Source organism: Ammospiza caudacuta, chromosome 16, assembly GCF_027887145.1.
Source record: "Ammospiza caudacuta isolate bAmmCau1 chromosome 16, bAmmCau1.pri, whole genome shotgun sequence".
Lineage (NCBI taxonomy): Eukaryota > Metazoa > Chordata > Aves > Passeriformes > Passerellidae > Ammospiza > Ammospiza caudacuta.
Window position 1 is genome coordinate 13,162,276 of NC_080608.1, and position 27,354 is coordinate 13,189,629.

At 53.8% G+C, this 27,354-nt stretch overlaps 2 protein-coding genes across 2 annotated transcripts; both read right to left on the reverse strand.

The window, feature by feature from the left end:
* Nucleotides 1–602: 602 nt before the first annotated feature.
* LOC131564975 (LON peptidase N-terminal domain and RING finger protein 1-like) lies at nucleotides 603–23,880 on the reverse strand. The gene is made up of 15 exons (XM_058815599.1): nucleotides 23,871–23,880; nucleotides 23,564–23,748; nucleotides 17,247–17,313; nucleotides 14,124–15,035; nucleotides 10,113–10,231; nucleotides 9,620–9,742; nucleotides 9,298–9,423; nucleotides 8,559–8,682; nucleotides 7,720–7,807; nucleotides 6,506–6,620; nucleotides 5,748–5,869; nucleotides 4,818–4,976; nucleotides 4,183–4,345; nucleotides 3,951–4,097; nucleotides 603–2,803 (listed from the first exon to the last, which is right to left on the reverse strand). Exons 1-15 carry the CDS (start codon nucleotides 23,878–23,880, stop codon nucleotides 2,609–2,611), a joined length of 2,655 nt encoding a protein of 884 aa, XP_058671582.1. The 3' UTR covers nucleotides 603–2,608.
* A 167-nt stretch (nucleotides 23,881–24,047) lies between these two features.
* On the reverse strand, nucleotides 24,048–27,354 carry LOC131564986 (merozoite surface protein 9-like). The gene is made up of 5 exons (XM_058815611.1): nucleotides 27,218–27,354; nucleotides 25,102–25,166; nucleotides 24,882–25,006; nucleotides 24,404–24,460; nucleotides 24,048–24,282 (listed from the first exon to the last, which is right to left on the reverse strand). The coding sequence occupies exons 2-5, from the start codon at nucleotides 25,118–25,120 to the stop codon at nucleotides 24,238–24,240; spliced, it is 246 nt and encodes an 81-aa protein (XP_058671594.1). The 5' UTR covers nucleotides 25,121–25,166; nucleotides 27,218–27,354; the 3' UTR covers nucleotides 24,048–24,237.

The window sequence follows — 27,354 nt, forward strand, 5'->3', positions numbered from 1 at the left end:
CATCATCACCTTCCATCCAGGACCACCCTCTCATTTTAGACCCCATGCCCACATCCCTGGATCACCTCTCATCCCTAGTGTCAGCTGCTGTAACCTGCTCCCAGCCCACAGCCCTCTGCCCAGGGCTGCAAAGGCAGGACAGGGACAGATGCTGGCCACAGCATTTGGGGACATTGCCTCCAGGCTCATCCCACACTGGCCAGCATCTCTACTGGGCTCATCTCCCACCCCATCCCATCCCATCCCATCCCATCCCATCCCATCCCATCCCATCCCATCCCATCCCATCCCATCCCACCCTATCCTATCCCATCCCATCCCACCCTATCCTATCCCATCCCATCCCATCCCATCCCATCCCATCCCTCCCCACAGCCCTCAGCTGCAATGACAGCCAGGAGTTCATTTTTCCTGTCTTGTTTCACACACATTCTGTGAGCAAAACCACTTTTTTCCTGCCCCTTTTTGCCCTTGCTGGACCGTGGTCACTGGACACCAAGGTGTGACCTGTCCATGTGTCCCCAAATCTCCCTGGGGATCCCCAAGCACTTTTATTAATGAGCAGCTAAAAGTTAAACACCAGCAACAAAACAACAACAACAACAACAAAAGGTCTTTATTTCAACGACCTGAAAGAAAACGTAACTCCAAGAGCAAAGACAGTCATAAAAACCACAAAGGTGCTCCAAGCAAACTGGAGCAATTTGCAGGGATCCCTTCCCAAAGCAGCCAGGCAGAGGTGGCTCTGGGCCCTCCCCAGGGTGACAGGGGATCTCCTGCATCCCCCCCTTGCTGGAGGGACCCACAGGGACCCCCAGCCCTGGGGAACAGCAGCTCGGGGGGCAGGTGAGTGCCTTGGGCTGGGGATGTCACACATTGCCCCTGGGGGAAAGAAAGGCACTTCCTGAATTCAGTGTCACCCTGCCACCTGCCCTGGGAGTGCAAAGCATCCCTCCATCCCCTGCCCCAGCCCTGCCAAGCTGACATGCCAGGGAAATGGCTCCTTGGGAGTCCTGGTGCTCCTGGGCCAGCACTGTGGCTCAAAGGTGAGGAGCAAATCCAGCTCTGGGCTGTTCTCAGCTGCCCTGTGCTCACAGAGGTTCCTGGGGAGCCAGCCCTGCTCCTGACTGTCACTCCAGGGAGGCACTTGGATGGACAGGGGGACAGGGACTGCCCACTCCTGGAGGGGAAGGACAGGGGAAGGTGGTGGCCCTGAGCAGGGAGCTCTCTGGAGCCAGTGTCCCAGCCAGGCTCAGCCCACAAACACCTGCAGTGACGATCAGGGCCCTCATTTTCTCTCCCACACACATCCAACAACTCTCTGAGGGGGTGTGGTGCCTTTGATAAGTGCAGGGATAAAATTCCAGGAGCAATCCAACAACCAGGTGGATGTCACTCCTGCAATTGAACCCAAAGCCACAGAAATTATTGATCAAAGATAAAAATCCCAAATCTTCAGGATTTCCATGGAGGCCTGGTCTGTCCAGAGAGTTTTTGCCCTGTGTCTAGAGACAAGCAGCAGCCAAGCACTCGCTCCCTGGCATGTGGATCCTGGCCTGGGTCACTGCTCCTGCCCCATCCCTCCAATCCAGATATTTGGATCCCTTTGACTTCACTGTGCTCCTTTGGGGGATCCTGAACTATTCTGAGTCCCAAGTGCAAGGGTCCAGCCTCAGCTGAGATCCTGATTTTCTCCTGAGGAAGCAGAAAGTTCACAACACAGAACAGGGGGAAATTGCATTGGTCAAGGAACAGAAAATCTCACAACAGAACTTCCAGACTTAACTTCCTTGTGCTATCAGCTCCTCCCAGGTCCAACCCTGTAACCTGAACCCAGCCAGGGTTGGGAACAGCAGTTTTTGGGTAGGGGACAAGCACCAAAGCTGACAGAATTCCACTTCCCACTGCATTTCACAGCACTGGAGCTGGCAGGGAGGGGAGTGGCTGGCAGTGTCCAGGGAATGGTCTGGCCAGCAAACAGCACAGCTCCGAGCACAGCAGTGGGAAGGGGGGGTCTGGACCTGAGAGCATTCAAATACAACCATCTCCTCACCATGTGGCCGTGGAGGTGGCTGGGAGCAAGACCATGAGTTTGAGATTGTTTAATTTAACCTTTCTTCTCGTTCAAACACAAAGCTGCAAGCAGCGGCAGAGCCGTCAGCATCCTCCAAAGGAAGCCTTTGGAACTTCTCTGCTTCCCCAGTGCCACCTCTCCCCAGGCTCTAAATTTCCTGTGTGAATCAGGACCATCTACCAAATGATCCTAAGCTGTCCTTCAGAGTGGAAGAACCTAAACTGTCCTTCAGAGTGGAAGAACCCAAACTGCAGCAATCCCAGCACTCAGTCCTCCCCCTAAGGAGAATCCTCCTCAGTGCAGAGGCCACTCAGCAATGGATTTTGGCTTTGGAGACACAGCCCAGCTCGGGTGGCACAGCACATCAGCTCCAGGGGTGGCACGGACGGCACAGTGTCGCTGCCAGCTGGGCACAGCACCCAGCCCATCGCTGAGGTCGCTTTTTGGGGGATGGAAAGGAGGGCTCAAACCACACTCAAACCACACAGAGAGAGAAAGCCGAGGGTGGAGGTGGGTCCGGGGAGGGCAGGGCGCTCAGAGGCGGCGGGGGCTGCGCTCGGGCAGCAGGTGCCGGGGCGGGGGCTGCTGCAGCAGCGCCGTCAGGATGCGCTGCAGCTGCGACAGCCGCGCCCGCAGCGACGTGCAGGAGAACAGGCTCAGCTGGTAGGACGGGTCCAGGGGCAGGATGGAGATCAGCCACCAGCACCACGTCGGGCCGTCTACTGAAGCCTGGGGGGGAGAGAGGGAGAGAGATCCCCACGTCAGAGCTGCGAGGTGGATGCAGCATCGCTGCATCGCTGATGGCAAAGAGTTGCTCTTGTCAGGACAGTCACGCCAACTTTGTGATGAATACCAGTGGCCAAGGTACTCATCTGGACAGCCCTTTTGTTGTCCAAGCTCAAAACTGCTGGACAAACTAATTCAATTTCCAGACAAGCATTCCCCAGGGAGCCTCCTGGCTCATCTGCATCTGCATCTCATCTGTAACTGGGAGAAAGTCTATACTAAAGAGACAATGAAATATCTTCTGCATTTCCTTGTTTAAGCGAGTGCTTTTTGCAAACAGAGGCCAAATCCTGCATGGCCAGTGTTTTTGGGACATTGGCCATCACTTGAAGAGGTGAGGTGCAGGCCAGGCAGGCACAGCTGTTGGGCACTGCTTTTGTAAAGTGGCTTTTCTATAACCTGAGTCAAACCAAGAAGGAAAAGCTCGATTCAGGTGAAGGAGGGTGAGTTGTTTTGTAATTCCTGAGCACATCATTAATGTGACTGCTGGCCAGGACAGCCTTAGCCTGGGACAAGCCAGCAAGAGTATATTTGTAACAATCCAGAGAGGAAATGCTTCCTTTAAGGAGTGAAAATTAAATTTTGGGATTTTTTTTCTCCTACAGAATCTGAATTTGTCAGAGCAGTATAATAAGCAAATTGGACCCTGTCCTCTTAGCTCTTTACCACTGGCCAGCTATGGCTGTCTCAAAGGACCACAGTGAGAAAGGAGACTGCAGACTCAATAAGCTGCAGGGTTCGCCTCTTTGCCAATTTGTTTGGTTTCTTTTTCCCAAGAAGTTTTCAAACACACACAGTTCAGTTTCTCAGGTCTCATTTAAGAAAAGATTCTGGGAAAGATTTTAGAACTCAGTGCTCAGTTTCCAAGAACAGTTTAAAACCATAAAGAAACATCAAGCAGTTTACAAAACAAGCCCTACCAACTGTCTGGATAAGAGATGCTGTAACAGGGGTGAAAAACTGGATTTTTTTTTTTGTTCATCCTGAGGGGAAGCCGAGTAGGGAAGCAGGGTGGTTATTGCAGGAACAGTGCTGCTTCAGAGACTCTCTTGGTACTCTGTCTGGTGCACCCCTTCCCTCTGGGCATTACCTGGATGTCCTCCTCCTTCTCTGGCAGCGGTCCATGCTGCATGAGGATGTGCCTGGAGGTGAGGTCCCCGTGCTCACAGAACCGCTGCGCCAGCCGATAGGTGCTCTCGTGCAGGCACTGCAGCTCCTGCAGCTCCTCCCCGGACACCTGCACGGAGCCAAGAGGGACACAGGTGTCCGTGGGCAGGATCTGTCCTGCTGCAGCCCAGGGTTCTGCCCAGCCCTGCCCTCACCTTCCTGTCCTCCAGGAACTCGATGTCGGCGGTGTGGTAGCCGTCCCTGTGGCCGCGGCTCAGCACGCGGAACCGCTGCCGGCCGATGGTGTCCACCAAGGACCTCCCGTCTGCCAGCAGCTCCACCTGACGGATCTCCAGCATGCAGCCATAGTCAGCAAAGCTGCAGGGACGCAGGGACAGAAAACAGGGCTCAGCTGGGGTAATAGGAGGCAAGGGAGCTGCTTCTCCTGAAGGTATCGTCTCCAAAAGGACCAGGAACAAGATGGCAGGGCAGGGGCAAGTTCAGAGATTCAATCAAGTTTCCTCCCAGTGCTCACTAAGAGGAGCTGGAGGTCACAGCCAGAGAACCATGGAGCTCAGAGACATCCTGATTCAGAAGCTGTTTCAAGAATTGTATTGAATTGTATTTGACAGTTACAACTGGCTCTGTCCAGCTTCAGTGCTGGCCTCATTCCTTGATCCCATTTCACTCTGCACTGTGGGGTACGCACCACCCACCTCCCTGCTGATTTTATCTGCGAGATGGCACTGACAGGAAACCTTTCAGAACTACTCAGTATTTTAGACATTTGGGGCTGGAGCAGAGAGAGGCAAAGCAGCTGGGGCAGGGGGCAGCCTGCCCAGGAGCTCACCTTTTCCCATTCTCATAGATGCACATGCCAAACCTCCTGGTGCCGCTCTCCTGGCACCGCCGGATCATCAGGCGGTACCGAGGCTCGAAGACGTGCAGAGGGCAGGAGATGCCAGGGAAGGACATCGTGCACACAAAGATGGGGATGTTCTTGGTCAGGCTGAGGCACAGGAGGAGAAACCACAGAAGTGAGACCTTCCCAAGCAAAGCCCAGCCCTGCATCAGCTGCTCCCCCAAACCAGGTGTATCCTTACGCACAAGAAGCGATGCTCCAGCACAGAGCAACACTAAAGTTCCACTTGGCTCACCAAGAGACCAAGGACAGATTCTGCCCACAAAACAGCTCCTTGCAAAGATGATCCCTCACCCCCAGGTGCCTCATGGAGCATGTCCATACCCACACAGCACTGCTGCAATGTGGTCCTGGAGGTGGGACAGACATCACTTGAGCAGAACCAAGCCACAGCAGTGGTATGGGGTGTGGACATCTATTGCAACGCTGTGAAGGCCCCGACGAGGGGAGAGAATGATGTATCTGACTCCATGGACATCAGAAGGCTAATTAATTACTTTATTATGCTATATTATGCTATATTATTCTATACATCTAAAACTGAACCTGACAAGCACTCAACCCTGCACACACTGCACTGAATCCTGTGACTGTCACGCAACAATCCTGACACACACACACTCTTGGCGCTGATAGGCCAACGAAACAAAACCTGTGAGCAAAACTATCACTTTGGGTAAACAATCTCCATGTTACTTTCTACTTTTGCACAAACACGGGCACAGCAAATGAGGTAAGAATATTCTTGGGAAGAATTGTGCCTTGCTTTTCTCTGTGAAGAGGAATGTGGGGCTAGAGGCATCCCTCTCAGAGCCCCTTCCACACCCACCCGCACACACAGGAGCAGTCCCTGCTTACTTGGAGAGCTCTGCCATCTCTGCCCGGTGCAGCTCCCGGCGCTCAGCCAGCTGTGTGGGGAAGGTGGCCAGCATGATGTCCTGCAGCAGCACTGTGGGGCTGTACCTCCCAGCCTTCAGGTACTGAAAGGAATTAGACCCAAAAACAGGTTGGAAAAGAGCAGGGAGGAAGCCCTGAAGCCCTGCTGGACTCTGAATCACGCTCACTTTTATTGGAACTGAAGGTAATTTTAGACCAGAGAAAGTCAAGGATAAAACCTCTTGGGGGATGTTGAGCCATGGAGCAGGATGGGATGTCAGCTCCACCGAGACCTCCAGACACAGCTCAGAGCCAGGGCCCATCCAGCACAGCGTCCTGTCTCTGACAGTGATGCAGTCCTTGTATGACAACCTAATTTCCCTGATGGTCTCATCCGAATCCCTTTACATTAAAGATTAAATCAAATCTCCAGGCTAGCAGGTTTTCCATCCATTTCCATTTTTTAAAGTCATTAGCATTTTCTCCTCTCTCCCTCTCTCTCCCCTCTCCTGTTTACAATCTCACTAAATCACTGTGGCATCTTGTGGAAATGAATCTCTGGGTCTTAATTATCAGCTGTCTGGTCATTCCCACGTGAGTGGAGCTGACACTGTCGTGCCAGGGAGCTGCTAATGGAAGAGCACTGCACCTTCCCAGCCCAGCCCTGGGCAGGCAGCCAGCAGCTGGAGCTGGCTCCCAGCTCTCCCCTGGGCTCCATCCCGTGGCAGCCATGCCCTCACCTCTCTCAGGCTCTGTTTGCAGAGGGGGCAGTTGGGCCTGTGGTCCAGGCAGCGCTCCAGGCACTCCTTGCAGAAGGTGTGACCACAGGGCGTAGTCACCGGCTCGAAGAACATCCTGAAAAGGGTGATCAGAGTCAATGGAGTGCAGGGAGAAACAAAGGGAAAGGGGCACAGATAAGTCTGGCAGAAAGAGACTTTAGTTAGCCCCTTAATTAGAAAGTCTGGGCTCAGACTGCTGGGCTTGCACAATGATGTAAGATGAGAGCTGTTCCAGGCCTGAGCTCTGCTCCCCCTCTCTGCAGGGTCTCCATGGAGTCCCAGCAGACCCCATGAGTACACACATGACACCCCTTGGTCCTGCCAGGTCTGTGCTTCCCCAGACACCCACAGTGGTGTGTAATCCAAAGGGCAGTGACAGGAAAGTTCCTCCTGCTCCCCTGCTCCAGAAGCAGAGCCAGCAGCAAGTGCTCAAGTTGCTCACAGGTAGCTCCACAATCAAAAATTAAATTAAGGTCTTGGGAAAGCCCTGACTACTCCTAAACACTGTTTTCTTCTTTCAGAAGAGACCCATATTCACATAATTCAGGCCAGATGCAGCCTCAGTCTCTCTCCCCCATGCACAGACCTGGAAAAAGCTGCCAGAAGGACCTTGACCAACTTGCACATCTGGCAGTGCAACCCCACCCAGCTCTGTGCCAGCAGCCCTTGCACAACTGCTCTGTCCTGGGACACACCAGGAACAGCAGCCTGGTTTCAGCATGCCCTGTGGCAGTGCAACACCAGCCCTGAGCCAGCAGACAAACACAGCTCTGTCCCATTCCCTTTTCCACCTGCACCAGGCAAAGAGCTCCAAAATGCTCCCCACTAGGTCTGCAATATCCCCACAGGGAATTTCCCTGGGCAACACTCTCCTGTCCCAGCCTGCAGGTACAAAGGGCAACCACTGCTTTTGGTCTTTGACCCCACTGAACATCCCCAGCTCCACATCTCTGTCCCAAGGGATACAGCCCTAGTGATGCTGCACCCTGAGACAGGGTGATCTGAGCTCCTGAGCCTGGCAGGGTGTCCCATGGCCCTGCCTTCCCCTCTTAGCTGTATCAGCAGTTCTCAGAACTGAGCTTGCTATTAAGATGGGAAGAAAGATGCACATCAGCAAAGGAAACCCAGCAGGTGCCAATTCTTGATCCTAAAACCTCTCCTGCAGGAGAACTCACCGTATGCAGAGGGAGCACTCCAAGTCAGAAATGCTCAGTGACTCCCCAAGGCATGGCTGGGTACAGTTTGCTGTTTCCTCCTTGTTATCTAGTGATAAAAGAAAAGACAATCCCCCATTTCAATATAGGAAATAAATCTTTGCTTTCAGACCTCGTTCTGAGGCATAACTGCCCCACAAAGTGCTTTGAAAGCGTTAAAAAAGAACAAGACCAGCAGGAAATTCAACATAAACCCCTCTATTAACCCATCTGTGTCCATCCATAGCTTGTGTGTCAGTGGGTCTCATGGTGCTTGGTAGAGGAAGGTGATATCTCCTCTTTTTGCAGACAGGGAAACTGAGGCAGCAAAGTGGCCCAAAAAGCTCCAGGATGGAAGTCTCTGGAAATTTGCCATGAGCCATCACTGCTATTTGTCCACCTGGCTGGACACTGATGGCAAGTCAATACTGATGGAGGTGCTGCTTGCCCAGCTCATGGCATGTCCTGTCCCCCACAGGGGAATTCAATCAAAACCAAAACCCATCCAAACACATGGGAACCACAGAAAGCCTCTCCCTGACTCCACACAGGGAACCAGTGATGCCTGGCTTTAACAAGAACTTGTCACCAAGCTGGAGCAAAGTTTTGGTGTAAGTTCACCTGCTCACACAGAAGATCAGGTGGATCCTCCCCACATGCATGAGGAGCAGTGAATGTCCGAGCCAGAGCTCCCCCATTGTGTGCCCCTGGGATATTTGTTGAGCTGAACACAGCGCAAAGAGCACATTTTCAGTGCCAAAATGGATTCCACACAAGTATTTTGCACGACACAACAGAGTGGTACCTGTGATGACACTCACCCAACAGGCCCTGGCCCTGACTCTCTGCCGCCGTCGCCGGTTCTGGCTGGGGAAGGGTGGCTCTGTCCTGGCTCTGCTCACACCCGGCACCCCCTCGGCCCTCTGCCAGCTCTCCCTCCTGATCCTAGGCACAGCAAGATGCAATTCAGCCCAAACCCTCTTCTCCCTCTGTCCCACCAAGCCTGATGGCACCGGGAAGTTTTCTGGTGTGTCACCGTACATTAACAGCTTCCATCTGCAGGACAGCAGGACAGAAGCCTTCAGACACTGCTGCCCACCACATGGTTAAAACATGGTTCACTCTGTCCAGTGTACCAACTGCTATTTGGGTGTATTCTGAATTCCCTCCTCTCTCCAAGCCTGCTAAATTTGTTTATAAAGGCAAAGAGGAAAATAAAAGCTTCCTTAACAGCTGCTAATGGTCTGAACTATTCTCAAGTGTGTCTTTTTTTTTTTTCCAAAAAAACTGAAACTCACTTTTTGTTTTCCTTTTTTTTCCTCTGTATGTAGTGAGATGAATAGAGAGATAAAGTCTCCTCTGTTTGCTGAGTCCCCACAGCTCAGCCCTGATGACACCTGCTCTCCCTCCCTCCACCAGCTGCAGATCCCAGCACACAAGCAGGTAAGCATGGCCACATGTCCTGCACAAGCTCCCCTTATCACACCTCCTTTCCCATCACTGGGATGTCCCAGAGGAACATGAAGTCTCCTTGCAGATTCAGATGTTGCAGGCTCTTACCTGAGTTTCTGTGCAAGATGGGAGCACTGGGCTCCCTCCATCGACATGGGAACCAGCTGAGCTCAGGTGAGCATCACCCAGGCGTGCAGCCGTGCATGGCTGAGGAGCATCAGCTTCCATGATGATCTGCAAGGACAAAGCAAGGGTTGGGGGATGCTAGGAGGAAAAAGCAAGGAGGTGGGAAGGCTGCCAGGCTCCCTCTTTTTCCCCAAAGGACCCTTCTGGTGTCTGTGCTGGCTGAGCCCTCTGTGGAGTCCTTCAGAGGACAAGGACATGTCCCTGTGTGAAGTGAGAGCAGAGGGACATGGCAGAGCCCACACACCTTCTCCATCTCTCTCCGAGCCAGCTGGCAATGGGGACTGAGTGTCAGGCAGTGCTCCCATGCCTGCAGGGCTTCAGCTCTCTGCCCCATCTCCAGGAGCACCTTCCCTTTCCTGAAGAAGGCCTGCAGAGCAGAAAGAACACGTGGTGACTATGAGACAGTGACCAGCAGAGCATGTCCCCCTTCAGCTCCCATGCCAGCCCCAAGGGAATGTCCCTTTGTCCTGCCTGCTCCCACCCCATCCCAAAGCACCTGCTCCCTAAAATATCCCAGGACTCTCCAAAGTGCAGCAGCTGCTAAAGCCAAGCCTAGGGAGAGTTGGAGTGAAGGATGGACACAGTGCCAGACCTCTCCTGTGAGAGCAACACAGCACCTGCCACCTTGGTTAGCACCCCAGTAGCTCTGCAAAGTGCATTTCTGAGCAGGATGAACCCAGAGGAGAATTGAGGAGGGGGAAAAGCTGCTCCTGTGCAGTCCATGTGGCTTCACTCACCTCGTGGTGCCCAGGCTCAGCCCTGCACACGGCATCCAGGTCCTCCAGAGCCTGTGGGAGCTGCCCCAGGGCCAGCAGGGCCTCTGCCCGGCACAGCCGCAGGGAGCTGCACTCCAGGGCTGCAAGAGAACGTGGGACATGAGCCCTGGACCAGCCTGGGACAGCCACCACCACAGGGGCACAGCCCCTGTGCCACTGCCTCACATCAGTGCTCCTCATCAGGAGACACTGGCTTTGTAAGAAAGTAGTTATTCCCCCTAAATACCCAGTTTTAAATTGTTTGAGGCTCTTCCCTTTGTGTTTTTTTTTTTCCCCCCATCTTCCCTAAAGCACCCCCAGCCAAGAGGCCCCACCACTGCCTCAGGGCTCAGCCATGCTGGGATCTGGGCTTTCACCCATCTCTTTGGGATGGAGCAAAAGAAAAGCTCCACCACACACGTACAGGGCTGTGGCCACAGCAGGCTCTGTGATGTGACTCACCCAGCAGAGCCAAAATAACATGTTACCAAACAGGGCTGCAGGGCTGGATACCTGAATTCCCAGACCCACCTGGCTGCCACTGCTCTCCTGGGGCAGATGAGAAGCCAAAGGGGTGCAAGGATCTGCCTGCACCCCATGACCTGGGGTTTCCAAGTATGAGGAAAGGCTGAGATTTCCCAAAAAAGAGGAAAATAATTGAGAATCCAGTTCCTTGTCAGTAAGATGTCACTGATGGGACATCAGGGTGCTGGGGGAGCACAGGATCCACAGACACTGCTAGTCATGACACCAAGCATTACATGCTCCTGCCTTCTCCTAAAAAAACTGGCAGTGAGATCCTTTTCTTTCCTGCCTCACAAAACCACATAAAGATCTTCCTTCCTATCAGCACAGCCAGAGGCAGAATTGGGCTGGGAGATGTTGGAAAGGGCACCCATGTTTCTCCTCTTTAGTTCTTTAGCCCAAACGTTCTAATTCAATGCAAGATTGTTCCCATTATCAATTTCACTTAGCTCACCATTAGATTGCTTTTTGATCAAAAGCAAATCTTTTACCAGCACACTGACAAGCTGAAAAAAGCTTTTCTAGTTCCCAATTAGACAAACATATAGTATCTAAGCCTGCATCATTTTTGCACATTTTTTGTGAAAAAAAATTGTGCAAAAAAGATTTGTAAAAAGGATTTAGTCCTAAAGAACATGTTACATAGAGTAACCAGGTGTGGTAATGTTTGTGGGTTCTGAAATGCAGAGATGCCCAGACCCACCCCGTTATATCACAGCTCATGGAGGTGACCTACATCCAGAGCAGTGCTGGTGTTCCAGCTCAGGTAACAGCTCTGAGCATCCAGCCCTGCATCCCCCCCAGCTCTGAGCATCAGCCCAAAGCTGCAGGGGGTTGGGGCTGGGCACTTGTGGCTTCCTGGTGCATCTGGGGAGGCCTCCAGTGTCACAGATGTCCATGTCCTGCAATGTCACTGGAGGCTCCCAGTTCCCTGTGGGATGATGACAGGTCCAGCACAGGTAACTCATGGTGGCCCTGCAGGATGCTGACACTGATGCCAGCCTTGTATCATAAATCAGGCACCATTGAAGGCACTGCTGCTGCATTGGCAAATGTGGTGTGGGTAACATCACCTTGCTGAGGGGCCAGGAGCTCTCCCAGGGGCACTCTGCCTGGCTGGCAGCTGATCAGCAATCACCAGGAACACCAGTGTTGGTGATGTCTCTCCTGCACTTCCAAAGCCAGCAGCATTTCCTCCCGGCCCGGTTCAACCCCGGTGCTGATGCAGCTCTGCCAGCAAACTGCAGGTCAGGACTGGCAGCTCCATGAGAGCTGGGTGCAGGAGGCATCTGCTCATTTCCCTACCTGTCGCCCTGCCCAGGCACCCACCAGTCCTTATCACAGAGCAGCAAACTCTGCCATGGCTATTGCCTCCTTGTCCCCAGCATGCAGCACAGAGAGACTTTGCTCCCTGCCTGGTGTCACCCTAAGGCAGAGAGCAGGAGAGGCAGGCACAGCCCCTCCTGCAGCAAAAGCTGCACTGGCCATGCTGAGCTGTGCAGCACAGAATGGTCCCTGGGACCTTGTTTTCCTTTGTAATATTAGCCAAGACCTTAGGGATTGAGTGAGGAAACATGGGAACGTGCTGCTCAGTACTCCATCCCACAAACACCCATCCAGACATGAAATATCCCACCCCCTAAGAAGGTAGGGATGAACAAATAGGTACAAAGTCTAGAGGCTTATTTTCCATGTGGGCAAACCCATTCAAACATTTGCACAGCCCCAGCAATAAAGCAACTGATTTGGCAAAAAAAAAAAAAAACCAAAACCACCCCAGATGTGTAAAACAGGGCAATGAATTCTGCATTTCTCTGCTGCTGCAGCTATTTTTGATCTATGATATCATTACACACCAGGGCCATCAGCCAGCTGGCAGCCTCAGAGCCTCACCAGCCTCCACGCTCCAGGCATGTCAGAGGGCCTCCTGTGCTACACATTACACTGCATTTTTCTGATGTTCACTCACAAAGAATGAAGATAAAAAGTTGACAGTTTATTTCCACCCAAGCAAAGCGAGCAGCCCTACAGGCTGGGATGAGCAGGGCACTGCAAACTGACCCATCACACCACACTGAGACACAAATAAAACATCCCCATGGGTCAAACATTTATCAGTGGTTCTGTTCCAAAGTGAAAGGCAGCTCGTAAAAAAAAAAAAAAAAAAAAAAAAAAAAAAAAAAAAAAAAAAAAAAAAAGTGTGCAGTTGAAAGCTGGCTGCAGGAACTGGAAAACACATCCTGAAAGCACCACCCACGTGCCTGAGCCTGGCAGCCCCAGCAAGCAAAGGTTCACTGGAGCTGAGCCTGTGACTGCAATTTCCTTGTTGCCCTCAGCCAGACTTTCCTGTCTTTCGGGGAACAGAACGTGCAGGGAAGAGCGAGGACAGAGTTTGCAATGTTTCCTCTTTATGCTAGCAAAGGATTTTTGGAGAAAAGTGCAATTGCACACCCCAACCAGGGAAAAGCCTGGTAAATGAGTACCAGAGCAGTGTGCATGTGCCTTTACTGTGAAGGAGGGTGTGCAGGGAGAGACGGACGGATGCCTCTGGAGGTTGCATAAAAGGACCTGTTTTCTGCTGCCAGCACCAGGATCGACCGGTCCGCTCAGCCCTTCGCTTCCAGGCTTACCCTGGACCTCTGGCACTTGTCTCGCAGCAGGCGATGAATAAGAGCGGGAGGAGAGCTCAGCGCTGTCATAGAAACGCCGCGGAGAAAGGAAATTCTGCCTCCGTCGCCCCAACCCCCTGCTCCAGACGCATTGTATAACCCCTTTTATTTACTTTCCAAGAAATCCACTTACAGCCACACATTAAAGCAGATCAAACCCCACCTCCCCCCCCTACCCCCGGGCCCGGGAAATGTCTGGCCAGGGCCGGGTGGAGAATGGGTCGGGCCGGGCGCTGACCTGCACGATGGGGCTGGCACAGGAGCTCTGCCAAGGCTGTGTCCTCGCCAGGCTCTAGGGGAGAGGACGTGTCCATCCCCGGCTGGACGAGTCCCAGCCGCTTTACATAATGATCACCCCCTGGGCAGAGCTCTCTCTGTGACCCTGAAATTCCGCCCGATGTGAGTGAGTATCGGTGCTTGTCCCTCTCTCCAGGAGCACGTGGCCGATGGGACACCGGCCGGGCAGGGGACGAGCAGCGCGGTTTGTCGGGCATCCCACCGCCCCCAGCACCTCGGGACATCCACGGATATGGAAGAAATGCCCAGCATCCCCCCTTCCCATCCCCATTCCCACCAGCCCTGCCTTACAACACTTCCCACGTCTTCTCGCTCCGGACCGTGCAGGCTCGGAGCGCACGGAGCCGCAGGGACACGGTGACCTACATTGTCACCCACACTGGTACTCTCCTGCTGCCACAGCCCAGCCCGTGCATCCCCGCCTGTCGGGCTGCTGGGCTGGCCCCTGGCACCCCTCAGCCCACCACCCGCACCCCCAGCCCCCGAGCCCGGTGCTCCTTACCCAGCTCGACCCCTCTCTGCGCCATCCTCAGCGCGTCCCGCGCGTCCCCGCGGGCGAGGCGGTGGCGGACGCGCTCCGCCAGCCCGGCCAGGCGCCGCTCCCGGGGCACGCATCGCTCCAGGATCCCGCACAGCACCACGCTGCACCTCGCCGCCCCTATGCCCGGCAGCTCCAGCCGCTCCTGGCACAGCGGGCAGCGGGACGGCCCGGCCCCGCCGAGGCACGGCTTGCAGAAGGAGTGACCGCAGGACGCGGTCACCGGCTCCCAGAGGAGCAGGCGGCAGCAGGGGCAGCGCAGCAGGTCCAGCCGCAGGGGCTGCCCGGAGGGGCTCTCCCCGGGCGGAGGGGAGCTCGGGCCGCTCATGGCGGCGCTGAGGGGAGCTGTCCTCCCTAAAGCCGGCGGTGCCCGCACGGCCCGGCCGCCGCCGCGCCCCCGCGCATCGCCCAGCTCCGCCCCGCGCCGCTCCCGCCCCGGCCGAGGCTGCGGCTGCCGGCCCGGCCCGGCCCGGCCCGCCGGAGGGACCCGGGGCAGGCGCCGGTGGCGGGGCTGCCCGGGCCACCATTGGCCGCCGCCGGCCGCGCCGCCCCGCCCCGGCCGCGTTTCGTAACGGAGCCCGCGGAACCGGGGCCGAGCGGGAGCCGGGCCCGGCGGGGTCGCTGTGCCGGTGGGTGCCGACCCACTCCGCTCCGCTGCCCGTTCCCGGCAGGCGGGGATGCTGGGGGCCTCCGGAGCAGCCGGGTGCGGTACGAGCCGGACACCGGCTCTGGAGCCGGGAGCCGGGCGAGGAGAGCTCTGTCCCAAACGGACACGGGGGCGCACCGAAGCAGCACCAAGGTGCAGAGTGCTGGGGGTGGTTGGGATGCCCCAGTGTGGGGCCAGGACACTTTGGAGCCACTCACGGTGCGGGCTGCCTGGGGTATCCGGGGGTATCCTGTGGAGCAGGGCTGAGGCACAAGTCCTGGGGGAACACGGTGCTCTGTGATGGGGACAGGAGGCTGGGATGCTCCAGAGTCCTGGCACAGGATACCTGGGCTCCCTCAGCTGTCTGAGGCTCTCCGGAGTTGGAGTGGGGTGCTGGCTGTTGCGGTGCTCCAGAGCAGGGCAGGCTGGTGAGGCTGGGTTGCACCCGATGCCTCTTTGTATTACCCTCCATGGAAACTCATCACGTTTGGGGACAAAGGGGCACTCCTCCAAGGTACACGGGAAACGACATCTCCCTCAGATGCTCTACACCCAGAACTGAATGAATTCAGACCCTGTATGTGGACAATCCCCTTCCCACTCACAGACCCCCAGCATGGACCCGGTGTCACAAGGGAGATGCATCCCCTCACACACAGCCACACAGCAAAAAGCCAGCAGCTCTTGCACTGCAGGTGCCGAGAAAAACAGCTGAAATCTGTCACTTCTGCAGCTTAGTAGATCAGGATGAAGCACATTCCCCAAGGGCTCATTTGTGTGCCCCCAAAAACAACCCAACCCCACGCACACACTGGCAGAGCTGCTCAGATCACCAGTGGGACATCAGTGCTGGTGAAACCCGTGCCCCACTGAGGGAGTGGCTGGAGGAGGTTTGGGCTGTGGAGCAGGTTTTGTTTCCAAATCTATTGCAATTACATTAAACGGCTCATAAGTGGTTTTAAAAGCTCAACAACTAAGCATTTTATGTGGGCTTGATAGGCTTCATTGCTTTCTCCGTTATCTTTTTAAGTGATCCCTCCAGCATGGAGAAATCTCAGGTGGCATTTGGGAGCGCTGCCCTGAAAAGCTGAGCATGGCATTAGGGACAGTGGGAGCATTGGAGTCAGTGTGGGACTGCCCAGCAGGGGACATTTTCCATGTCCCCATCTGCAGGGTCAGCGTTTAGCTCCCTCCTCCTGCCTCTGCCTCACAGGACCTTGCCCATCCCTTCCCCCAGCAGTTCTCCCATGGGCATTCCTCAGGTGGACAAAGATCATTCACGCCAGACACTCTCCTTTCATGGTTTAGTTCTCACCATGGCTTGTTTTTCCACCAAAACCTGGCTATTGACTAAAACAACAAAGATTGCCACCAGGGAGGCTTCTCCAGTTTTGTCTCCAGTTTACCCCTCAGGAAGGGCACGTTCTTGGCTCGTGAGCCATGGAATGAGCCTGATTTTAGCCACCACAGCCAACATTGCAGCAAAGTGCACAACAACCTGTTTGTGTGGCTCAGCCTGGGAGCAGCAGCCTTTGCCAGGTGAGGAGAGCAGCATCTTTCATCACCCCAGCCAGTTCCTGTGGGAGACGCAGGGCTGTTCTGGGACCTGCCTCATTCTTTCCCTCACCTCCTGATTCACTCCACAACCATGTGTGGGCTCTCGAAGCAGAGCGGGCGTGCTGCTGCTTTGCATAATGCAGTTTAAAATCAATCAACCACGACACATGAGGCCATGGCAAACCAGGCTTCATTAGCACCAGTGTGCAAGAACATTTTGTTTTCTTCAGTCTGTCCAGAGCTGAGCTGGTTCAGAACTCCGAATGCTTTCTCTTGTCACTGCCCTGTTTGTGCTGACTCAGTACATAACTGAAAAAGAAAAAAAAAAAAAAAAGCTTTAAATGCTTAATGCTAACCATTCTGCTGGCCAGATGAGAACTTCACGTGTTGCATAACTCAGGACGGATCACACTGTGTGTAGGAACTATTTGCAAAGCACAACAGGATTTTTAATTAATTTTTTTTTTTCTGTTTAGAGATGGGAAATATCTCAGGGTCAGTGCAGGGTGAGGAGTTCCAGGTGTTGCTGCAGCTCCTCCTCTGGCTCCCAGCCACACATCCACTGGTGCTTCAGCCCCAGCACAGCCTCATTAATGTGGTCCAGACTGCTGACAGCCCAGCGTGGGGATCAGGGATTGCACACCAGCTGTGTTTGCTCATTTTTAGTGCATAAATATTTGTTGCAGGCATTGACACTTGTTTTTGACACATTAGGGTTTATGGAGTGGCTCTGAGGTGGCAGCACCTTCCCAGTGTTGCCTTTTTTTGTTCAGTTTTGTTTGCCTGTGTGCTCCTAAGGGTGTCTTCAAAGGCACCACAAGCACGTGTAAACAGGAACACGCACCCCAAATGTCATGACCCCTTTTCCACACCTCTCTACCCACCAGCTTCCTCCAGCCCCATCAGACCTGAAAGTCCTGTTGCACAGGGGTGAAACAAGTTCTGCCATTCCTAAACCCACACAAGGAGGAAAGCGTCAGAATCCCAGCCAAGGAGGGGGAGAGTTGCTGCCAACAAGGGCCACGCTGGGCTCACAGGGGCATGTCCAAGTGGCACCCTGGGCTCTCAGTGGCATGTCCAAGGGCCACGCTGGGCTCACAGTGGCATGTCCAAGTGCCGGGCAGCCTGTGGGTGATCAGGGTGATCAGGCAGAGAGCCTCAGCACCTGTGCAGGCACCCTTGTGCCCCAGCAGTGCTGCACCTGGATCCTGGCTCTCTGCAAGCCTCCAGAGCTGGCCTAAGGAATTATTTTTACACCTCAGTATGTGCCTGCAACATGCAGGGAGTTATTTGCATCATCCTCCCTTTCCCCCCCACCCCACCCCAAAGATGTCAACAAACACATCAGCTTCCTGGAATTTTTTCTTTCTTTCTTTGCATCATAGTATTTCTAGATCCAGGATGTTATTCAACCAGCAGGTTTCCCTGTTTGCTACATGTGGTACAAAGCCTTTCCTGGGAAGTGGAGCAAAAGGAAGTGGGAGCAGGTGGTGTGGCAGACTCTTTGTCCTGAGCTCATCTTTTATAACCTGCATCTTTGTCTGCAGTTAGGGGAGCTGCTGCTGGTGGTTTGCACTGGGCAGAGGCAGGCAGATTGCCACAGTGCTCCAGGAGGTTTGGGATTCCAGTTCTGCTCTGTGCTGGCACTGGGCAGGAAGCAATCATATAAATTACATGGTATTGTTCCCAATTCCCGAAACTCTGCTGCTTGAGTGCTCAGAGGGGTCCTGACTCTCAGCACAGAGGATCAGACATAAACAGGGTCAGGGAATTAAGAAAACTTCAGTATTTTTTCCTTCTGACTCACACAGGCTTTGCCTGAGGCAGCATCATTCCTAGAGAAATGAGTTGACTTTCACATGGCCGGTGGGACAGAGAGCTGCAAAGGAGCATTATCTCATTGTTCATGTAACCAGGCTTGTGCCTGAACTCTGGAAACTGGAGAGGCACAGCAGGAGAGCCCAGATTCCTATCTGGCTCATTTTAATCTCTCAAGCCAAATATCTTGGCAAAGAGGTTGGCAGAACATTAACAGCCAGCCTTGGAAGCAATGCCCACATAAAATAGATGGAGATGTCTTTTTCCACAGCATGGGCAGTCATGTACAAACTACACACCCCAAGGAGAGAATACAAAAACAGATCACAGCTGTCCCCGTTGTCCTGGGGGGAAGCCCTGGGATGGATGACAAGACCATGGGCTGTGGTGCAGGGTGCTGTAAGCTTGCCTTGATGCCTTGCAATTGTTTTATTGGTATTTTTACTGAAGATGAAGATCCTCCATCTATAGGAGTTCCCAAAGAGGAGCCCAAAGTCAGCAGGGCTTGTTCAGCACCACCTAAACCATGGATAACAAAGTGACTAAAGGAGGAAAAGTCATAACAAGACAACTCCCTGAAGACACGTCTACATTTGCAGCAAGGTCCATTCCTTCCAAGAAGATTGGTGTCCAGAGGTTCCTGCCTCCCAGTGGGCCAGACCTGGAGGCCACATCAACCTCTGCATCTTCTGGCTGGGGAGAGCAGATTTGTAATGAGCCTTTACTGCAGGGTCAGACAGAAGCTGCCCCTTCACAGGCTGCTGTGTGTCCGTGTGCCTGCCCTGTGGCCCGGGGTGACACCGTGGTGGCCCAGGGTGACACTGTGGTGGCCCGGGGTGACACCGTGGTGGCCCGTCACTGCAGCTGGGGACTCAGCAGCTCTCGTGGCCTTGGCTCCCTGCCTCAGCAAGGAGCGAGTACGTGCTGCCTCCCTCATTTTCCCTTTTCCCTTTTGTCTGTGCAGCTCCCAGAGATGCCAGCAGGGCTGGCGGGCACCCAGCGCTGGCAGAGGAGGTGCCAGTGGCACAGGGTGGGCTCTGCAGCTGGCACAACCCTCTGCAGGGATGCCTCTGGCCTCTCAGGCCAGATCCAGGGGCTGATTTCCTCATCCCTTACCCTGGTTCCTTATTCCTTCGGCTCCAGCATCTTCACCACCCCGTGTGTCCTTCTTGGTGAGGACAAGGAGCTCTGCAAAGCCAGTGGCTCGATTCCATCCAAAAGCTCTGTCTGACCGTGGGGAGAAGGAAGCACCTGGAAGTCTCAGGGAGAAATGCAGAGGGCTCTCAGGGTCTCCCTGCAGTTTCCCTTCCCCTCAGTCAGACAGAACGAAGCCCTAAACACACCCTGGGCTGGATTTCAGGCAGGATGAGCAGGGCTGCTCTCTCCCACAGTTATAGAGAGCTGCCTGTGTACCCCTGGCCTGTTCGCAGCAGTGGTGGCCTGGGCAGAGCTTTCTGCTCAAGGAGCAGACAAATATTTCTGTCTGTGCCTCTTTGTTGCCCAGGCTGGCTGGGCTCCACCTCTGGTGCACTTTGAACAGCAGGTGAATCATGTTTGGGTAAGCCCGTCACCAGCTCCTCCTTTCATAACGCACGGACGTCACGGCTCTTAAAGAGGTCAGGCTGTTACTGCTCGGAACATTTGTCACCCAGAAACCTGTCCTGGGGAATCTGCCAGGGCAAATTGAAGGTTCTCCTTCGCAAGAAGCCTGGCACCGTTCCACTGTGGGTTTTAGGAAGCTATTGCAGTGAGGTTTGGGGAGTAAGGAGCCTGCTCTGCTCTTGTGGAAGAGCAAATGCAGAATCCTAGAGAGGTTTGCAGGGAAGGGAAAGGTGCTGGGAAATATGTGTATCCTCAGCATCATTTTTATGACAATTAATCCCATGAATAAAGCTCTGCTATAACTTTTAGCTGCTAATTAACACAGCAAAGAGTCTTAGTTTACAGATATTCAGAGTGAAGGGATAAGTTGTAGAAGGATGCATCATAGAGAGGACCAAGTCTGAGTGCTGTGCAGGAAGCAGGAGCAGGGATTTTACCTTCCAGAACAGCCTTCACTTGTATGACTCCAGTTCCATTTGAGTTTTGCTTTTCTTTTTATTCAGCTCAAAAATAGGAGAGTGGTTTCATAGGAAACCTCTGCCCAGCACTCTGCAGAGATTAGCAGATCATAAGCAGGGCTGCAGGAATCAGCTTTTCTGGGAAAGTGAGGATTTTTAACTGTTCCCATTTTTTAGTGGAATGAAAAAGCAGCTTGAAATTTTCCATGAAGAAGGTCACTTGGGAACAGAGGAAAGATTTCTTTTTGATCTCTACCTTAGAGAGCCTTGTTTCCCTAATAGGATGCTTTATATAACAAAGCCCCGAGATGCAAGATGAAAAGTCTCATCACAATATAAAGGTCCAACCTTTCTGTTCTAAAATTTTTGGCATTTATAGAAGAACACTTTTATTTGGAGGCACCTCTGCATGAAATGCTATAGGAAACAATTCTTTCTCCACATCTAAACTCTCTTGGCATCACTGCTGCTATGAGGCCCCAGACAGCCACGTGCTGTGCAGGATCCCTGCAGGCACCCCCAGAGGCTGTGAGCAGGGGCAGCACAACCCCTCCTGCTCCCCGAGGACCAGCCAAAGTTATTATATAAATTTGTGTAAACAAGACTTGCTTAAGTAACTCCAGGGCTGCCAGTTCCTCTTGCTGGTCTGTTCCTACTCCGCCCCTGCAGAGCCTGGTGTGATGGGCATTTGGCCCAGCTCTGTGCTCCACACTCCTCTCCCAGCCAGCTGAAGACACAGCAGCCCCAAGGAGCCTCTGGTTGAACCTTGCAGATGCTCCAGGCAGAGGAGGTGGTTAAAACATGGGGGGAAGCCAGAGTTCAGGCCCAGCAGAGCTTGGGCAGCTGCTGGCTGGCACATCTGTGGGCAAACACTCATCCCAGCACACCGAGGCCATGCTGGGGGATGTGTCCCTCAGGAGAGCTACTGAACTGACTGAAGGTCCTCAGCATCCCCAAGGGCCAGATGCTCCACCTGCCTTTTGCCTCCTCCACTAAGTGTTCTTAGAGCCATAATCCCCGTGGCTGGCACGAATGTTTGTGCTCTATGCCCATTCATGTCACCTGGCTTCAAGCCAGGGCTGAGATGCAGTGTGGAATTAGGGACACCAGGGAACGTGAAATGGTTTTCACCTCCACAACTTTTTGAGCAAACTTGGCCATTCTATGAAGGGAGGACAAGGGTGCAGAGGGGAGAGAGCCACATGCAGGGCAAGGTGCTGAAGGCAGGATGGAGGAGCTTGGCTGCTGGAGGAGCCAGCTGGATGCTCACACAGCCAGTCCTGGGTGTGTTTGGCTCTTTGCCCTTGTGCCACAGGGATCTGGCTGCACAGGCTGGATTTGCAGGGAGCTTGGTGCAGTGGCCTGGAGCAGGGACTGTAAAACACGAGCAGAAGACTTCACCTGGTGCTCACCATCACCCAGCACTGCAGGGAGTGCCCAGCACTGGCCCTGAGCACGTGAAAGTGCTGAGATTTGGGGCAGTGTGAGGCTGTGGGGTCAGCTCCACACAGACATTTGCAGGCTCCCATTTTGGGAGTTGGGGCACAAGGCACAGAGGACAATTTCAGGGCTTTTAGGTTAAATACCTGACAGCTGGAAAGCAGAATCCCACCCCCATGAGATGCAATATCTCTCAGCTCCAACTGAGCGTCTACAGGCAAGCTTCACCTCAGAGTTTGGCACACCATGCTTGAAAGGTTTCCAACCTTTATCTTGAAAAGCAAAGGCAAGGCCTTTCCTTTTCATGTCCAAACACAGAATTTATTCCAAGATATTCCCATCCTTTAGTAGCATGGCCTGAGGGGACTGTAAAATTCTGCAACTCCATCTACTATTTGGAAGCAGTTTGTGTCTTGTGCAAGAGTCCTGTGTGCTTGCACAGAGGAAAAAGTAAAATATGTAAAATAACCCCACACAGGATTATTTTACATTAATGCACCCAAGGGTTCATGAAGCAATAAGGCAGTTAAAATCAATCCTTTCCTGCTGAAGCCAAACCAGCTCACTGAAACCCAGCTTAGCTTTTAGGGTTGTTTGTTATTCCCATCTTCGTGTTTTCCCTTTAATCTTTGTGCTGGATAATTAAGACAACATTCCTCAGCATCTTTCCTGCTGTTTGTTGTGCTTATACAAGAGCTGGCTGCATTTGTTCCACAGAAAGAACATCCAGAGCCACATTCTGTGGTTTCAAGTAAAATCCTCCGCGGTGTTGACTTTTAATTTTGGGTTTGCCTGAAATCTGCATTACTCAAGAAAATACTCATAAAAATAGACTCCTTAAAGGAAACAAACCAAGGCAGCAACACAGCAGGGAGGGCTCATGCTCAAGTTTGCATTGAAGTTTTTATTGATGGGGAGGCTTCTGGGCTTGTCCTAATACTGCTGGCAGCAGCACTGGGTTGGGCTGCTGGCCGTGTGTCCCCCTCTGAGGTTCCTTTTGCTGCTGGCTGGACTCTGCCAGCACCCAGGGCTGCTGGTGAGCTCCCTGTCCGCGATTTACTCCCTGTCCCTGGAGCGCTCCTTGATCCTGGAGCGCTTCCTGTCCTTGGTGCTCTCCCTGTCCCCAGAGCACTCCTTGTTCCTGGAGCACTTCCTGCTCCAGGTGCCTTCCCTGTCACCCCCATGCTCTCCCTGTGCCCGATGCTCTCCCTGTCCCCGATGCTCTCTCCCTGTCCCCCATGCTCTCCCTGTCCCCAGTGCCCTCTCCCTGTCTCTGATGCTCTCCCTGTGCCCGATGCTCTCCCTGTCCCCGATGCTCTCTCCCTGTCCCCAGTGCCCTCTCCCTGTCTCTGATGCTCTCCCTGTCCCCGATGCTCTCCCTGTCCCCCATGCTCTCCCTGTCCCCAATGCCCTCTCCCTGTCTCTGATGTTATCTCCCTGTCCCCGATGCTCTCCCTGTCCCCGATATTATCTCCCTGTCCCCAATGCCCTCTCCCTGTACCCAGTGCTCTCCCTGTCCCCGATGCTCTCGATGATCTCTCTCTGTCCCTGATGCTCTCCCTATCCCAATCCTCTCCCTGTCCCCGATACTCTCCCTGTCCCTGATGTTATCTCCCTGTCCCCAACGCCCTCTCCCTGTCCCCGATGTTATCTCCCTGTCCCCAATGCCCTCTCCCTGTCCCCGATGCTCTCGATGATCTCTCTCTGTCCCTGATGCTCTCCCTATCCCAATCCTCTCCCTGTCCCCGATGCTCTCCCTGTCCCCAGTGCCCTCTCCCTGTCCCCCATGCTTTCCCTGTCCCCGATGTTCTCTCCCTGTCCCGATGTTCTCTCCCTGTTCCCGATGCTCTCTCCCTGTCTCCGGCGCGCTGCGGGAGCCTTACCAAACAGCCGAGCGTTATGAAACCCGCGGCCCCGCTGCCAGACGTCTCATTCCCGGTAGATGGCGGTGCCAGCTCATTTTTCCTCATTTTCCCCACTTGTTTTTCTCCTGGCGCCGCGCCAGATGCCAGCGCTCGGCGGGGCTGGGGACGGATGAACGGGCGCGGCCCCTGCGCTGGGGTCAGCGCTGCAAAAACAGAGAGGTTTTTTGGCTTTTTTCCCCCCCATAACTGCTTTTCGTTTGTTTTTGATAAATTTGAAATCAGTTTTACCTGCTCAGCACAGCTCCAGGTGTCTGTCCCTGCTCACGCTGCTCCATCCCACAACAACAGCGTGGAGGGCACAGGGAGATGCCAGATCTGGAGGGACTCTGCAGAGCCAGGCAGGCCGAGCCCACAGAGCCCCTGAATTTCTCTCCAGACTCTGTCGCGGTCTTGTACAAAACCTGCTCACCCAGGTCCCACTCCCCACCTGTTATTGCCTTTCCTTGAGTGTTTCCTCTTGCAGAGGGACAGACAGCACTGGGTAGGCAGTGTGACTGGTGAATAAACAGCATTTCTCTTTGGAGATCACAACATCTTTATTTGGCTAACAGTGGCCCAGTCGCTCTCCAGCCCAATCTGCCATTTCCATCTCCACCTGAGGAGGGTTGCACTGCTGCTCCAGCACTGCAAGACTAATCCTTGTCTTCCTTCTCATCATCCTTGGCAATGCCTTGGTCCTGGGGCAGAAATAAAAGGGACAGCATGTGAGGGGAGTGCTGAGTGTCCCATCCCAGGTGTTTGGGAGGATCCACACTGGGGTTTGTAGGTGCAAACCCCACAGGGCTGGGCTGGGGTTACCTCCTCTGAGTCACTGTCAGAGCTGCTGCTGCTCCTGTCCTCCTCCCCATCTCCCTGCTGGGGTGAAGAGAGAGGGAAGAGCATCACTGGGAGCCCTGGCAGTTCAGAGTCAGGAGGCAGAGAGATTTCTGGTCCTGTGGGTATCTAGAGCCAGGCTTGGCACCCCTGGTGCTGCTGTGGCACCACGTGTGACGATGGCAGCACAGAGCTCTCCAGAGCCAAGAGCAAGGATTGCACAGTGCAGGAGCATTGCTGTCCACACCAGCATCCCATTTGGAGAGGAAAAGGAGGGAGATCTAACTAGGAATGCTGGGGGCAAAGAGACAGCTGTCTCTCAGTGGAAAAGCCATGGACACTGGGATTTTTAGGCTGTGGGCAGCACAGCTCCATCTTCTACAGGTGTGGGTTTGCCATGACTCAGACATGACTTCCCTTTACAGCCAGGATGTCAATGGTTTTGCAAAAACTCCATCCCTACCTTTTCTTCTTCCTTCTTCCTCCTCTTCTGCTTCTCCTTCTCCTTTTCTCCCTCAGTCTTTTCCTTCTCCTTTTCTTCCTTCTCTTTCCTGTCCTCCTCTTTCTCCTTATCCTCCCGTCCAAACCCTGCAGCAGGGCACAGAGGAGGGTTCATTGCCAGCCTGCAGCTTCCAGCTCACACAAACCCTGCAGGTGCCCCTGGGCCCACACCAAACACTCACATTTCAGGATTGTCGACATTTCACCAAGGGGCACGAGACGGTCACACCTGGGGAACAGAGAGGACCTGAAGGAGCAACGAGAGAGTGGAGGAAGGTGAGTTTTTCAGGGATGAAAAGGCCTCCCTGGAACATTCAGTTTTTACAGAGGCCCTGTGTAATTTCTACACCCCGAAACAGCAGGGACAATGTGTGGATGACACAAAACCCAAAAGGACCAGACCTTGTGCCCACCCAGGCTGCCCCCTCTGCCCAGGAAAGCAGCAAGTGGAGAGGGATGGAGGCAGAGAAATCTCAGGTAAAATGGGCAGGGAGATATCAAAACCCCTCACCATAAGCAAATTACAGAAGTATTTCAAATTAAATGAGGAAGAAACAATAAAGAGCAGGTGTGGGGGCTCCTAGGAATCCCCAGCAGAAAGGACACCTTCCCTGAGGGACAGGGTGATGGCAGAGAGGGAGATGGAGACAGCAGCAAGCAGAGAAGAAACCAAGAGCAAGGGTAAGAAAACTCCCAAGCATTGATTAGGTGCCTGAAAGGTGACAGATGAAAAGAAAGCGAAGGAAACAGCTTGCTTTAAAAATAGGAAGCCCAAACAAAGGCTAAGAAATAGCTGGGCAGGTCAAACCCTCCCTCTCATACACAAGCAGGGCAGCAGGGGTGAGGGGATCAGGTCCCTCCTGCTCACTGGAAGAGCAGATCCACCCCAGCAGGCAATTAGGAAATAGTTTCTCATCCAGCCAGTGTTGGAGGGAGGCAGAATATTAATGCTTCTTTTTAATGGTTTTTAGCCACAAAATGACATCATCTAGTTGGTGTTATTGGCCCTTTGAAGGAGGCAGTTGCAGCCTCTAAGCCGATAACATTGATTTGTATTTTCTAGGCAGCTTTTAAAACCCCCAGGATGCTGCAGGGGAGCAGGAAACCAGTGGGGTTTGGGGTGGCACAGGGGGAGAGGGAGTTTGGATGGAAAGGGAAGGAAAGGAGTGTGGGAAGTGACTGATAGAAGATTTAATCAGTGCAAAGTTAAAATCTAATTAATAATGAACAGCAATCTAATTCATCTCCGTAATTAAGAAGCGCAACTACTAATTGAAAATAATCACATTTTAATCTGAAATCATTAAAAAGAATCAAACATTAACAAAGGAAAAGGCAGCCCTGGGAAGGGATAGAAAAAGGTGCAGGTGATGCTCTGACCCTCACCAAGGCTGCCCCATGGCTCCCATGGTGTGCCCAGCCCCAAATCCATGAGGATTCCCCTGCCTTGAGCCTTCAGTGCCAGAGGGGAGCAGGTGGGGAAGGCACAGGCCACAGATGGGTACAGATAGGGAAGGCACAGAGGTGGACATGGAGCTTTGCACTGGGAGATGGACAACCAGACCAAAGTCCAGCAGCCAGGGCTGGGCGGGGATGGCTCTGCTCCAACACATGCCAAGAAATGCCTCTGTGGGGGGCTAAACCCCTTTAATCCCCCCCTGCACTGCTACCTCGGTCCCTGGGGACCAACCCTGCTGGTTTCCAAGAGATGGGGTGGGCTCTGCAAGCCCTGTCTGGGGGTGCCACCCAGCACCTGTGCAGATCCTGCCGTGGGTGCTGCCTCCATGCCAACCCTCAGCTTTTTCCCCTTCCACCCCGGACCAGCAGATCTGGTTTTGCCTGTTCCTCTGGAGCCTCACATTTCACACAGGCAGGTTTGCCTGCCCCAGATGAGCTGGTTTCCTAAAGCCCAGGCAGAAAAACCAGCAAAACCCAGAGAGCAGCTGATGGTCCCCATGGAGCAGCTGCAATTGTCCACGGCCAAGCCGGGCACGAGGTGCAGCTGGCTCAGAGCAGAGCAAACCTGTGTATTCAAAGCCTGAGTGGCCTTACCCCTCCCCAGGCACAACCAGCTCACACTGAGCCCTCTCTCATCTCGGCCAGGGGACTCAAATCCTTCCCACAGAGCTCAGGCCCCCATTGCCATCCCCAAAACCACATGGAGCACGAGCTGCCCCAGGGATGCTCCTGCTGCCCCCTCATTCACCCCACTGTCCTGCTCTGCTCCCCCAGCCTGTAAAACACACAGGTGAGTATCAGCTCCCTGCCTGGCACAAGGGAGAAAGGGAAGGGCCTTACCTGGAGCTGAAAAAGCAGTGATCTCCTGGATGCCAGGGCTCCGGGTATTTGAGGGTTGCGGTCTCCTCCCCAGTCCCACTTTTGGAGCAGAAAAACTGGCTCTGCCATCCGTCATGGACAGCACATGACACCGGAAA

Coding starts and splice junctions, on each gene's coding strand:
- LOC131564975 (XM_058815599.1), bottom strand. Junction 17,314..23,563: donor TCATAACGCTCGGCTGTTTG/GTAAGGCTCCCG, acceptor GTGTGGGTTTAG/GAATGGCAGAACTTGTTTCA. Junction 6,621..7,719: donor GAGTGCTCCCTCTGCATACG/GTGAGTTCTCCT, acceptor CACCCTTTTCAG/GATGTTCTTCGAGCCGGTGA.
- LOC131564986 (XM_058815611.1), bottom strand. Junction 24,461..24,881: donor GGAAGAAGGAAGAAGAAAAG/GTAGGGATGGAG, acceptor TCTTCACCCCAG/CAGGGAGATGGGGAGGAGGA. Junction 24,283..24,403: donor CTGACAGTGACTCAGAGGAG/GTAACCCCAGCC, acceptor TTTCTGCCCCAG/GACCAAGGCATTGCCAAGGA.